This window comes from Diadema setosum, chromosome 18, assembly GCF_964275005.1.
Source record: "Diadema setosum chromosome 18, eeDiaSeto1, whole genome shotgun sequence".
Classification (NCBI taxonomy): Eukaryota; Metazoa; Echinodermata; class Echinoidea; order Diadematoida; family Diadematidae; genus Diadema; species Diadema setosum.
The window spans coordinates 13051533-13067491 of NC_092702.1; the positions used below are offsets into that span (position 1 = coordinate 13051533).

General features: G+C 38.8%; 1 protein-coding gene across 1 annotated transcript in view; it reads left to right on the forward strand.

Moving 5' to 3' along the window:
* Positions 1 to 15959, forward strand: part of LOC140241645 (SH3 and PX domain-containing protein 2A-like) — an 89898-nt gene that overhangs the window by 29384 nt on the left and 44555 nt on the right. Inside the window, exons 5-6 of the mRNA XM_072321386.1 lie at positions 3801 to 3877; positions 15090 to 15184. Coding sequence (XP_072177487.1) covers positions 3801 to 3877; positions 15090 to 15184 — 172 coding nt within the window. The remainder of the gene's footprint in view (positions 1 to 3800; positions 3878 to 15089; positions 15185 to 15959) is intronic.

Sequence of the window (15959 nt, forward strand, 5' to 3'; positions counted from 1 at the left end):
AAGATTTACATTGACTCTTTGATATACCAACTTTGTTTTAGTAAAACATTAATTGAATAAATCAGCAAACTCCCTTTCATCTTTAATTACATTATTTTGAACTTGAACAGAATATACATTTGGATCACGGCGTTTGTTTGGAATCACAGACCGTAAGGTTTTCCACATGTTTTCACTGTCACCAGAATTCTCGCATTTCGTAATCCATGCGCCCTCATTTGGTTCAAATGCCACAAATAAATAGGGGCCTACACATTGAATAGTGCATTTCTTTCTTGGAACTGAGTCTACAACACCCAAGCATGCTATGGATAGCTACATTCAAGCTGGGCTAGACAAATCCAGAAATGTGGTTCTTGAGTTATCACATGTGGGTTTGTTAAATATTTCTACAATTGGTCAGCTTTCATTCTTAACTCACTTACTACATGTGCCACCTTGGAAACAGCGGGTGTTGATGTTTTTCTTATGGTAAAAGAACTCCAGTAATACTAGTAGCAGTATGCCTTACTGCCTTTAGTACATGTATGATCTCTCTAATTGACCCAGAATTGGGAAATACAGCATGCATCGCCTCTTGTGGTATGGACTTTGATGGCGCATAGATTGTGAAACTGGTGAATTGTGTTCAATGCTGCTTTGAATATACACACACTGTACTCAACTTTTAGCTTATGATGTTAACTAACTTTATTTGCAATATTAAACTGTCCCAATCACACAGAATATTATAAGCCTTTAGCTTTGATTTTTTTTTAAAAAGAATCCATGTGCTTCTTATATCCTTAACCTCTTTGTTTAACCAGGGGATATCATTATTTTGCATTACTTGCTTCATTCTTGGTGGAACATATCACTATACTTATCTAGAATTAGGTGAAATCTACCTATAAAATTGTCATACAGCTGTAAACCATGTCAGTATATTCTTGGTACAAACATGGCTCCACACTAACAAATTTTTTGTACTGGCCCAACCTATCCCTGTCGGACCAGTATATGCAGACACTCATTTTTCCATTTTTTGCTGGTCAAAAAAAAAAAAAAAATAATAATAATAATAAATAAAGAAAAACATTTAAAAAAAGACTTGGGAGATTATTTTGATTTTTTTTTTTTAATTGCTTGATGCGATCAGTAATGACGTGACGGTAATCACTACTTGCCAGCTGTGCATGTGCCAATGTGTGAAATGTGTGCTGTTGTTGGCACTTTAACTTCAACGTAACACGCCAGATGCTTCTGGCTTGGTTAAAATGGTGAATGTTTCACGTTTGATAACGAAATCATCATATGTGACCCTGCACCTCAAAACAAACAAAAAGTCGCCGGACATGAATTTTCAGTTCAGACCATATTCTGAAAGAGCAGACTTAAAATGATGTATATCTCAAATCAAATGGACTCTCCTAACCTATCCAAATATTGGAAAGAAAGCTCAAACTCAGGAAAAGTGTGAACTGAGAAAAGAGGCTCTGAAGTACAGTGTCTATTCAAGCGCTTATTCTTTACCATTTGAACCGTGCTGGCTGTGCGATGAATGGGACAAAAAACAGGAAGTAAACCACCAGAGTAACAACAATGAAGGCATTATCAGACTAAACTGAAATTAAGCATGCCTCATTAACACAATCAGTGTGTGCGACTTTATGTTCGTTTTGAGGTGCACGGTCACATATTATGTCTTTTCTGAGCAGAAAACAAATTGCTGTTTATCGCCAAATCCTCTAATTAGTATTCAGAGCAATTTCACAGTTCAGAGTTCCATCAAATTTTGGCAAGTAACAAGCATCGCTGCTGAGGGTGAGACTGCAAGAAGTTTCAGCTTTCAAATCGTCATGGTCATGCTGTCTGGCAGCTCCAAAGAGATTTTTCTCCTCGCCACCACTAGAGGGCGGACTCTACAATGGAGTTGGTGATTTCATGGGGGCCGCCATTGTACCCACTTAGTAATGGCGGACTTTGCGTACTAAGTATACATTTCTACAGTGCGTATTACGCGAACTTCTGAACTTTTACGCGAGTACGCACTTGATTTTGGCTGCTCCTCGGTTGCTCGTTTGCTAGCGTGTTAGCACGAGGGGTGAGCCTACTGCCTCGTTGTCATCCAATGCTCGATCCCCTTGCGCTCACAAAACAATGGTACAGGGCGTATGAAGACCCCGCACTCTAGCAGTCACTGGGGAAAATCTCTTTGGGCAGCTCTCATTACCAAACTCCAAGTGGCACTGGCTGCAATGTGGCTTAGTGATGTTGGTTGTTTATATGTACAAGTGTTATACAAGACTTCTACATGTTTTTCTTGGGGCATGTGATTCAAATTTTTTTCAAATGAAATGAAATGAAATGAAATTTTTGTCATGATGCGCTTTGAAACGTCAGTATGAAGCGCCTTATAAATGCAATTATTATTATTATTATTATTATTATTATGATTAAAATCTAATCCTTTTGTACAGTTGAGTGAACATGGACCAACCATCAGTTGAATGTTTTTCTATTAGGTCAAAAGAAAGACAAATAGTATCACTGTATGTTTGCAAAGATTCCAAAAGGTCTTTGACTAGCTAACACTACAGACTAGTTCTAGACATTGTTGCTGTTTCCAGGCTATATACTGTACATGTTATTCATGACCTTTTCTGGTACAATTGGCTGGTAGCGGGACCAAATTTGTGAGTACTGGTACTGGGTATTATGGATCCTTGTGATGGCAAACTGATTTTTTTTTTTCCTTTTTTTTTTTTTTTTGCAGCTCATCTTCCAAAACTGATTAGTGCTACCTTCAGATCATAATCATGCATGTAATCTCTTCTGATTCTGTCTTATTCATGCCAACTGAACAAATGGTCAGTTTATGTACAGTGTATATATTATATATGTGATATATATATAAAACATGAAGTTGGCTTGGCAACTTATGTGATGGGTGCTGCATTGTATTAGTTGTGATGATGGAAGAGGGCTGGTATTGTAGTGGACGTTGCAGTAGTTTGCTTATTTATTGCCTTTTATTGCTGCCAAGCTTTCGGCCTGTTTACAGGTCTTTGTCAGGGCTTGGGACATGAACATAACAAAAAACTACCAATTTGCAAACTCTTGAACAGATAAATGACATATAACAGAATGTATACCGTGGACCGAATTCTCAAAGGTGGAATAACTTTATTACACCGCTTATTCCGCCGATTTATTACGCCTCTTATGCAAATCAGGCCCTCGTGATGTAAAATGACACAATTTATTCCCTGGAATCTATTCTCAAAGGTGGAATAATTTATTCCCCGGAATAACTATTCCACGGAATAGTTATTCCAGCTTTCAGAATTTGGGCCCATGTATATAACAGCTACATCAAAGAAGAGTTTTATGATCGCCATTTACTATATGTTGGACTCTAGTTCTAAACATGTTGCAAGTCTAGGCTTGTATTTAACAAATATAAAGAGAAAATCACTAGACCGTGATTTTATTAGGTTTGGCTTTTTTTTTTCTTCTTTTTGGTAATGATATAATCTGAATATATATATCACAGCATAATGTACTCGTGAGTTGATTTGTTTATATATAAGGAAATACGATCAATTGCATGATCAAATAAGCAATATTATTATTAACAAAATTATATAAATCAAGAGGGGAGTAATTCATACATTAGATGTGAATTTTCATCACCGCTAATAAAATGTACGATAATGTATAGTTCTCAGATGTTGTTGGTTGTTTTGTGTGTATTATATGTTTGACGATACAATTCCTTTCTTTTCTCTTTTTGTGTTTTTCATGCTGGTCTTCCTCAGGAAAAATTCTGTTTGGAAGAAGCCATGTTCGTGAAGTAGCTTTGAAAAGATTGAAACCTTTGGATGAATACTGTCAGGTAAGTTCAGACAACTTCACAGTAGTGGAGAACTCGAGAAAAGCACTGAAAACGCCCATTACATACAGGAACCCTTTGGGTACTTGGCCATGTCTATCTGGAGCCCTAAATCTGGTGTGGAAAAGACTGAATTTATTCAAATTCATGAAATACTTCCGTCAAGATGTTTTCATTGCAACTGATTGACAAATTGTTCTACATTGACATAAATAAACACTGAATTAATCAGTGTTTTGATAGTAGCCATCGATGATAAAGGAAATCCTAGGCATACAAAATCGAGCAGGATTCGAACCTACGACCTCCTGATCTCCAGACAGGTGTCATCTCCGCTAGACCACTGAGCTTCCGCCTGACAGCAAGTGTTGGTTCTAATCCTTATAGCATGCAGCGGGTACTGCATAATTATTCATAATAATGTAAGGCTCTGGGTTCGCTCTCATATTCTTAGAGGCAGTACAACTTGGTGGAACTTAGGAGGCAGCTGACACAGGTCTTGCTTGGAGGAGATCTGCTGACGAACTGTCCTTCCCAGCAATTTCATTGTATATCTTATCCAGGCACTTGCCATTAAAGGGAACCAAAACCCAAAGAGCAATGTGGATTGAGTGAAAGCAGCAATATTAGTAGAACACATCAGTGAAAGTTTGAGGAAAATTGCCCAATCGATGCAAAAGTTATGAATTACGGATAGGACATAAAATGGAGGTCCCGTGTATGAGAGAGTCACAGCTCAATGCACGTAAAAGATCCCGCTTCATTCATTCATCGCAAAGAGCAGGGTGTCTAACCCGGTGAAGTGGTCCCACCCCACATTCAACTGGACCCCATGGAAGACCAGCTTTAGTATAGCTGAATATGGGCTATCCAGCCATCTTCACAGATGGAAAATGAACAACAATTTTAAAGTTTTGGTGTTGGAACCGCTGGGTGAGGAGACTACTAGAGGTTATGACGTATGAGTGGACAACAATATAAAGAAAATATAAAGAAAATTCCACAAAAATTCACTTTTCTAGCATTATGAATGAGCACTTGAATAACCGCTTTTAGAAAGCAGGGGGAATAATTGCTACCCTTAACTTGTATGTCAGTATCAAGTTGATGGAATGTGTAATTTTCATGAAAAATGAATTTTTGTGGAATTCCCTTTATATTTTCTTTATTTGGTTGTCCACTCATACGTCATCACCTCTAGTAGTCTCCTCATCCAGCGGTTCCAACACCAAAACTTTAAAAATTCATAACTTTTGCATCGATTGTCCAATTATCCTCAAACTTTCACTAATGTGTTCTACTATTATATTGCTGCTTTCACTCAATCCACATTGCTATTTGGATTTTGGTTCCCTTTAATATTCATTGTATACAAATAAGTCAACACAGGATCTCAACAGAGGATGAATTGCTATTTATGACTCCTGTATGTAAATTTGTAATAAGGATGGATGCACAGATAAATATTCATTACAGAGAAAACCAATTAGGAGAAATGGAGGGAGATTCTAACAGTGGCTCATGTACTGGTAGGGCATGGAGATGTGCTTTGGTAGGTATAGAAGGAGAGTGGAGTGTACCATATTGTGAAAGAGGTGTGACATGGTGGATGGCATAGGAAGAGATAAAATTTGTCTGAGCTCACTTTGTACAAGGAAATAAATTTGGTTCAAAATAAGTCTCTACAAATAATTTCCTTCTCGCAAATAAAATGTCCTCATTTTATAATTCATTCATTCTCTGTAAAATTATTCGGATCGTCATGTAGATGCATAAATACTTCTCTTCAATGCATCATAACACATATTACCTATTACCTAATACCTAATACGATTCCAATCAATCATAATACATGATGTACACCAAACTTAGAATCAACTCGATCCAACAAAATAACACCTTTTACTGTCAACATAAGAACGAAAACATCTCGGCTCATTTGACAGACCTTTACTATCAAGCACCTTTAAATTCACCAAAACAAATGCAATGAATTACAACCTTAAAATATCTGTTTCCCACTACGTGTGATCCTTCTGAATCATTAACAATCAGTTATTTCTTTGCAAAATCATATGTTCAACTTCTCAAACATATACATATTCACACAATACAATATCAACAATAAATGATTTTAGGATTTCTTTTATATCCTTTAGTTTGTCTAATTAGCAAAACAATAAAGAGGTATTCTTTTGTGTGGGCCTCAATATCCAAACCAAATATATCAATTACAAAATGTGTACCTTTGGCACTATTAAACAGACCAAATATATCTGAATCTCTGTCAGAATTTATGTGTGGCCTTTAACCAGTGTACATAAAATAAACAATGTCATGTTATTTCTCATTAAACTGACTTGTCCAAAAAGTCCTTCCAAATTTCAGGTTCCAATTGCAACATATTCCCTGATACATGTATCTATTCATCTCATCTGAGGATATATAAAACAAATACTGGCTTCCATAATTCTCAATATTCTGGATTCAATAAATCTGTGCCTGTATATTATTGCCAATCTGTAATTGGGCAAATCCAACTTTTTGGAACATTATACCTTGTAATGAACGTGGGTTTTGAAACTTCTGTCACCCATTGAGATGCCAGCTTCTATACACTGATTTTGTGTGATGAAATACATTAAAGGTCAAGGCTCAACATGGTACTGAATACACAACATTTTGCATACAATGTATATATACACATTCTATTGCAAATGAACTCTTTGCTTTGAGAATTGTCTCAAATTGCTTTTTTTTTTCATTCTGACATGCACAAGAAATACACTCAAAAACAAAACACAAATATATGATGTTTCATAATTATACACTATTTAAGTGTTCCTTTCAAATGCGCTGTTTAGCGTCCATTTCAAATGCACTGTTTAGCATCCATTTCAGATGCACTGTCCATGGTGGATGACATAGGATGAGATAAAATCTGTCTGAGCTCACTTAGCACAGTTAAAATAAATTTGGTTCATAATAAGTCTCTACAATAATAATAGTAAAATTCACGAAATTCTTCTGTTGAGATGTTTTCATTGCAACTGATTAACAAATTGCCCTACATCGACGTAAATTATTCAGACTGAATTTAATGCTTAATAGGCCAATATGGCTTATTTTTTAAGTATATTTGACATTGCAACTGATTGCAAGAAACAAAAAGAACCAAGAAATGTAAACTTTTATCTGATATTCGATGTCTTGAAGGTGTTTATCTTCTGACATCATCGTCATTGCCAGGTTTTAAGGAAGTAGTGCAGTCCGTCAACAATGCAGTACGCAAGAGAACAGAATTGTATGAATACTGAAGTAAAGGACCTCAAATGAGCCTCTTAATTTTATGTTTGTTTGTGTGATTGTTTCTTTCCTTTACAAGAGTTAGTGATTTGAATTAGAAAATTACCTGATCCACTAAGCAGTTGCTTTAGCAAAAAATTACAACACGGGGACCTGATGATTTCCTTCTTTCTGCCCTAACGAAATAAACAAGGTAATTCTGGTTGTTGTCTTATAGCAGAGGAAGGCCTGTTTCAGGCCTTGGAATAGGATTTTGGAGGGGCAAGGCCATTTAGAAAAGGGCACTTTTTCCAAGAGGCCAGCCATTAAAGGGCACTTAGGTCAGTCAGAGGGGCACCAAGGCCACATTGGAAAGGGCATGTTGGGTGTTTATACGTGATGTGAATGCCCCATAGAGCTGTATGCTATCGACCATGCTGCTACACTCCAGCAGCGCACGCACGCATAAGATCTCTCCGCAGCAGACGACGTTAGGCAGTAGGCCATACGCAATACAATGTAGGTTCTGTAATACAGTACGTTCTCAACACATATGCCGTGCTCGTTTTGGAGCACTTCCGGCGCCATTTTGCTTTGAGCATGCGGGCATGAATGCAAAGCGAGAGAGATGGCAATGCTCGCAGCCGTCCGACAGGCCTGGCATTTTTTAGCATGGCTTGCGACCACTTGCTCCAGCCCGCCGCTGCCTAGCTAGTAACTCTATGGCCGCTGCGCTGCGGAGGCAGTCGGGACGGTAAAAGCCGGTCGGGCGTACATGTAAGTACACGTCGTCTCGTATCTCGGAAAGATACTTTGAGTTTGAATCAGATATATTGGGATGCGAGTGAACTGAAGGTATGATATTTGAGATCAGGAAAGTTGTTCAAGCTTATTAAAGTGTAGACTTTGAGAAAGGGCATATTATACATCATAAATAATAACTTTCATTCTAAAAGGGCACCACGGCCACAAGAAAAAGGGCACATTTTTTTTTGGCCGTAACTTTGATAAAGGAAAAAAAGGCATTGTGGCCAACGAGAGGGGCACCGACGGCCATGGCCGTCGGTTAATTCGAGGCCTGCTGTTTATTATGTTAGTATAATGTTTATGCATAAAGGAAGATCCAGGGCTTGTCTTGATACAAGCAACTAAAACATTTGGCATGAGAAGTAAACTACTTGGTGAAAATTTTTTTAAGCAATGGGTGAACCATGAATGTACATATTTCATGACCAAAGACAATCTTGTAGAGCAAGGAAGAGACAAAATTAATTTACTGATCTGAAGGTGGTGGACTGTTGTTGGCATATCGATAGTTCTTTCATGGCAAGTCTGACTGTAACATCATCATCATTCTAATATGCAAGATACAGAAACACACTATTGTGCTTAGGTATTTAAACACCTAATAAAATGCTTGCAAAATGTTTTAATATGCAAAAGAAATGTAAAATATATGTCATGATTATCAATGTAAATATGTTTTCAGTGTCATTCCGGTTTTTATCACTTCTAGAAACTCCCCCAAATATCACATTTTTGGAGGGCCTCGTTGCAGTTTTTGTGAAAAAAAATACGTCACGTGACCAACACCTCTGAAGCGATTGATGACGTATAAGCACGGAGTTGTGCTCAGTTAGCAGACGCCGCTCAGCACTAGCACTTAGATTACTAGCTTGGTACACGCGCGTACACGTTAGTTAGCTTGCACAAATATCATACCTGGTACCTCAAGCATAATGTCTTCCCCTATATGGGTAAACTTCGACATTGATGATGATGATGAAGATTGCAGCTCTGACGATAGCGGAGAAAAAGAGGAGTCATATGAAGTTGAAGGGGAAGATGGGGAGGGAGAGGCAGCCGATGAACTAGAACGTTATCGTGGGGCTGCACCTTACCGATATGAACCAGCTGCATCTCCCACTGCCAGTGCAAGAACGAATGAACATGGCACCAAGTCCGAGAATATAAGACGCCACGGAAACGGTCACCTGGGAAATACAGAGTGGTATGTGTGGTATGCCCCCATAGTTTAACATTAGAAAGGATATACTGTATTCTACATGATTGACACTGTAAGTTGTAACTGTTTGTCTAGTAAGTAGTAGAAGAACAGACCCAGCTCGCTCACAAAGTGAGCGGCTACTCCGGCCACCGCAAGCGGGAGCATCCCTGCCGTGGCCTGGCCTGTCGGCCGGCGCTAGCAAGTTAACGCTACTAACACGTAGATCTAACGTTAGTAGTAGTCTACTAGTAGTAGTAGTCTACTAATGTTAGTACTACTACTAGTAGTAGTACTAGTACCACTAGGTCTAGTAGACTAGAAAGTAGTAATAGTAGCAGAATCTTTGGTAGTAGTACAGAGGCTACACTCTATACATCAGGGGGGTTAGAGTATGTTACACTACAGGGTGGGTCGTGGCTCAAAAAAAAAGAAAAGAAAAAAAAAAGGGGGCTAGGCCTAACCAGTTTCCCAAGGTCAGTTTCTGCAATAATTGTCATCAGTCATTTAGATGCGCCATTTTCTAAGAAAAACCATACCAAGATTAAGAATGATTGTCAGTTTTGGTCGAGTAGTTTTTTTATGCCTCCGCCACGAAGTGGTGCCGGAGGCATTATGTTTTCGGGTTGTCCGTCCGTCCGTCCGTCCTTCCGTCCGTCCGTAATGAATTTTGTGGACAAGGTAACTATCAAAACCTGTTGAGGTATCCTAATGAAACTTGGCATGTATGTGTATTAGGGGGTGAAGTTGTGCCTATCAACTTTTGGGTGCACATGCTCAAGGTCAAAGGTCAAAAGGTCAAGGTCAAATACATAAAATTTCACTATTTCCACCATATCTATTGAATGCCTGAAGATATTTTCTTGAAACTTAGTGTATACATGTATTACCCAATTAAGATTCTCTGGTGATAGTTTGCGTCATGAGGTCAAAGGTCAAAGGTCAAGTAAAAATATCAAAACTTCTTTTTTTTCTCCGTGCCTTGGAAAATTGTTCAAGGTATCTTCATGGAACATAGTATATACATGTACTGACTGGAAGTGATTATCTAGAGAATGTAGGGTTCATGGGGTCAAAGGTCAGGGGTCAAAGGTCAAGTGCAACACTTCAAAATTTTACTATTTCCCTCATATTTATGCAATGCCAGCAGGGTTATTATTTTTTTACACTTGGTGTATGCATGTGTAACCTAATAGAAATTCTCTGGAAAGTATTTTTTTTTCTTCTTTTTTTGCCTCAAAGGTCAAAAGGTCAAAGATCAAGTGAAAGTGCTGAACTAACTTTTTCCTCCATATCTCGAAGTGGCTCAAGTTATCTTGAAACTTAGTACATATTATGCATGTTTTACCTGAAAGTGATTATCTTATGAATTTTAGGGTCAAGGGCCAGATGAAAATGGTAACAATTTACTATTCAATTCAGAAATTGCACTTTTTCTCCACACCTGTACCTTGACAATTACTCAATGCCTAAATGTATGAATGGATCAAAGTCAAGTTAAAGTCCTTAAATCCCTAGATACATGCTCTTCTATTCATCCAATTAAACCTAGGTCAAGGAAGGTGAACATTCAACACATTTGTGACAAACTTGTCATTTCAATATTTTGCCAATTTTGTGAAAATGTAATCACACATTGTCCACATGTACTATCTAGACCTATTGGGAAAATCATGCATTATGGCGGAGGCATACCAGTCGCCAAAGCGACATTTCTAGTTGTTTTATGATACAAATCATACTGTGAAAGGAAGCCCCACCGCCGTGCTTATCTACCGATGAACGCCACACGGTGGGGCTGAATTCACGAGTATAAACAGGCGAGTCGCCGTAGTATTAGTACAGACACGCAGTGGTGGGGCCTATTTCACGAGTTTGCCTACAAATCTATGTAAGCTTAGCGTTGTCCGAGTGCGAAGTATCCTTTTCTCGCCACAGTCTTCATGGTCTTACAGTGAAAATAATGGATATTAAAACGTACCACAGTTGTAATCTGTATTATTGGCAGTATTAAATCCGATACAATTCATTGAATATTCTTTTGTTCAAAGGCTTAGCCAATGACAATAGTGCAGCGCAGCGCTAGCTATGCGGGCGTGCTCACTAGCTCGCTCCCCTGCCAGCGCTAGCCGCCAGCGCTAGCCGCCGGCGCCGGTGCTGTCGCTGCGCTGCGCTAGCCTTGCTAGCTCGCTGGCTATGGCTAGGCTGGTCGGACAATCGATATCGACGACTCCGTTCTTTGACGTCATCACAATTCAGAAGTGATAGTGCGCCGCATGCGGCGAAAGTATAGAAAGTTTGCCAAAACCGAGGAAATTGCATCCATTATGTTAACAAATATAGAACAAAATTCAGAACAGTAAAAAACCCCGCATGGCCACAGAATTACTTAGAATTTAACATTTAATATTATTACATCATTAAGAAAAAAATGTCAACCATTTTATTAGGTCTTTAACATATGTTCTCATGCAATTCTGACCTTTTGTGGGCAAGGATCCTTGTGTTGCATTTCATTTCTATTTCTTCCCAGTAAAATGATGCAAAGGGAATAAAATAGGTCATAAAATAATTACTGGATATGAAAACAGGAAAACTACATGCAGGCAGTCAAAAAGTCTGCATCACTGTATCAGGGGTTGAGCGAAAACTGCTAGTAAACCACGATGTATTCTTTCCTCTATCAAGGTAACAGAGAAGGACTTGTTATGTAATTGCTAGCCTTGTGTATCTAAATGAACTCTGCCCAAAGTTAGGTATTACAGCTCACTTGATGGCATGTGTAAAGTAGACTTCCTGGTGAGAGAGGCCTAATAACCTGGGGCGAAGGATAAACCATGGAGCTACCAAAAAGATGGAGTAACAACGAAGGCCACCAATATTACGTAACCCAACTACGAGCGGTCAGTTCTGACAGACTTCAAAGCACCGCACTCGCTGGGACGGCTTAACTCGTCCCGCAGGGGATACTTTGGCAAACGATGCTCCGAGCCGCAAAAATGACGTCATACTCACCGACATTGCACATACAATATAGTGCTGTATCGAGTCAAAAACTCGACTTGCAACAACATATGGCTGCGCAAAACTTTGCTGAAGACCACGCGCATGCGCATAATATCCACAGGCAAAACAGAGGAGATACCGAGTGCAGTGCACTTTGAACGAACTGAATTGGCCCATGAACAGCGAAGGTACTGTACAATGTATTGTCGTCATGCTTTGTGACTGTGGCGAGTACATACCCTAAGAATAAAATTCTTAATAAAAATCCCTCACATTTCTCCACATAGTTGAATATCTGTCCGTAAAGCTGACATTTGAAACTACAATCTTACGTAAGTGTTGACTGCGTACAATTGCGTACATTTTATCTATACCGTTGTGAAGCCAGCTGTTATTTGTCTGTGTGTTTGTTCGGGACAGCGTGACGGCCATTATTGATCGTGTCGAGAGTGCAGTGTTTGTTTACATGCCGTCGTATCATATCGTGATTTACATACTAAACGACGGTATGACATGTTAAACAATTTGTTACACTGCAGATTCACTATTTGTAGCTATAATTAATTCAGAATCATGTTAAATCGAATATGCTCGAAGTTGACGGGGCAGTTGCAGTTTGTGTAGTCCCATGCATTGACGTTCCATGGTGGAACCATGGAGCTAGGTAGCTCCATGGTAAGAACCAGTTTGCGAACGCGCTGCGGATGACGTCATTGTGCGTACGCACTGTCTCATCTGTCATCGCTCTCGCTCACGGGGGCTTAGCGAGGATTACTTTTTACGAGTCGGCTTCGAGCATCACTTCAAAAGGACCCCAACCGTTGTTACTCCATCTTTTTGGTAGCTCCATGGATAAACTATGATGGAACACGCTGATGAATGCAAAATGTGTGCAGTATGAAATCCATCCTTGGCTATATGTAGAATAAATTTAGAACATGAATGTAATGCAAACATGCACATATGTCATATTTTGGATTTTATGTACTTTCTCTTCCTTGACTTGCACAAATAGGGGAATTTCCCTTCGCAGATTGTTGGCTGTGTGTACATGCCTTTGTTTACTGAATTGATTCATGATTACACAGTAATGCACTTTGGGGGATTTTTTTTTTTTGGGGGGGGGGGTTATGATGCTGTTTGTGTGTGTGTTTGGGGGCTGTTTGGGCAACTAGGGAATCTATTGAAAAAAAATAAGAAAGATATGCAAGTTGATTGTACTTGTGTCGGTTGGAATGGTGGAGATGATACCATTGACGTACCATTTCCTTTTTCTTCTTTTTTAAGGCAAATGTTTTGGTAATTAAACAAGAAATCCTTTTATCTTCTGTATTTAATGATGATAATTATAATAATGATGATAGTAGTAATGATAAGTGTAACAATATTATTATGTTTTGTTATCGTTATTATGAAGATGATTGTGATTATGACTGTGATTATGATTATGATTTAGATTATTATGTATCAAAATGACAGACTCTTTCTCATGGCAGACAATGAATATCTGCTGAGTCCAACAATCCCATGCCTGCAATTTGGGAGAAAAATTTTAGTCAAACTATCCTTAAACTTTATACTTTCATTTTGAGGTATGATTTTTAAAGATTTTAACAAGTACATTGTAGTCCTTCATAGAGACTTTATCCCAACAACATTGAGAATAGCAGGAATTTTCCTGCTGGCTTTTTTTTTTTGTCTGCATAATGTTGTGTTTAGAAGTTTGCTTTTTTTTTCACTGTTTGTGAGATTGATATGTTGTATATCAGTCTGTTATGTCACAATATGCAAACAATACATGTATGTCTCAATGTTTAGAACTCAAGTTGCAACAGCACACAGTTAGCAAAGGTGATGTCTTTGTGTACTCTTTATGTTCCTTGTGACACAACAAAAAATGTGTTTTGTCCCTTAGACTTATTGATATGCTCTGATTCTCTTTAAAGACATTATTTACCATTTGCTGATGAAACAAAAACCCAGTTTCAGTGCTTCAAAATATTAGTTTTAAAATGTGAGTTAAGAATAGAAACAACGGATGTAAAACAATGTTAAAGGGACTGTACAGTTCTGGTTGAGGCGAGGATTTAGCTTTTAACGTTTTGTGAGATATTCAGAAACCACTCTATGAGATGTCAAAGAGCAATATGCAATTCTAAGGGGTATCAAGAGTTTATTTGATGGAAATCGGTTTTGAAATGGCTGAGATATCCAAAGACAAGGTGAAACAAAGATATCCCAATAAAAGGCGTGTCCTGTCACCTTTTATTATTATCACTTTTTTGGATATTTCAGCCATTTGAAAACCAATTATCATTGAATAAGCGTTGAATCCTTCTAGAAATTACATGCTCTTTCCTATTTCATAAGAGCTAGGTTTCTCATTATCTCACTTAGGAATGTTATAAACCTGAATCCCCACCTCAACCAGTACTGTACAGTCCCATTTACGTAAATTATATACAAAATGTGCACAATAGTTGTAATAAAATTGTTTCTAGAATAAACATTCTTCAGTTATGATTTATTGAGAAAAATAGTGACGTCTCCTTGTATTTTAGGCTTTGTTGCAAAACTTTGAATATGGTAGGATGTTTTGTGATACAACTGACCTAAGATACACTGTACACTGTATGCATCAAATGTAATAACTCAAGCATTTTTTGAATAACTGCTCCCAATGGTATACAGTATCTTTAAGAGTTTGTAATACAATGTGAATCTGCATGTCTTCAATGTCTTCATTGCTTTTATTTTGTTTTGTTTTGTTTTGTTTTGCTTGTTGGGGTGGGGTGGTAGGGTTTATGATACATTTAAATGATGATGGTGGTTTTTTTTTTTTTCTTCTTCTTTTTCTTTGGTTAAAGAATTCCATGACAAAGTGCCAAGATTCTGTGTTATCATATTATTGCTCCTCAGGCCTTGGTCAAACTTCCAAGCAAGATTTCTGACTGTAGCACTGTCATTCAGTTCTTCACTCCATCCCCTGAGGATGTGAGTCCACCGTCTGCAGAGTGAGTTTTTCCCATCATTCTCTCCTTTCACATTGCACTCTCTCTCTCTTATTAAACTTCTTACCCCCCCCCCCCCCACCACCACCACCACCCAATCAACCATGACTTAGACCCCGTTTACAGTGCGAGGCTCGGCCGCGACTCGGCCGTAGCCGAGTCCACCTTCATTTCAGTGTAAACGCGCAAAAGGCCAAATGCGAGGCCAAAATTGGCCTCGCATTTGTCCATGCTCTGGAGGTGGTCTCGGCCGCGGCCGAGCCCGGCCTTTTTTCATTGTAAACGCAAACTGGGCCAAATGCGCAGCCAATTTTAGTCTGGCTTCCAAACCCTCTGCCTGTACTATTTCGCTGTTCAGGATGTTAACCCCCTCAACGTCGAAAACTAGTATAGTTTATGGTGGTTTTGTCCTGCAAAGGATTTTTTCCTTCAGCAGAGGCCTTTGCCCGAACGGCGACTTCGTCGCCATGGAATTCATTTGGCAAAGGGTCTGAAAACCAGACAATACCAAATTGCGTTTGTTTACAAGCAGAGCGCCACTACGACAAAACATTGAAAGGTTTGAATCAAAAGCGCGGCCGAGCCCGGCAGTGTCAACGGACAAAATTGCTGGGCCCGACCTCGCAATTGAGGCTGGGCTCGGCCGCGGCTCAGCCGCGGCTCGGCCCAGCCCCGCACTGTTATGAGGTAGATTTGTCTCGAACACATAGTTTACAGTTATAACATGGCTTTTCCTTCAAGATGAAAAATATCTCATCTTATGTCAACCAGAAAATTG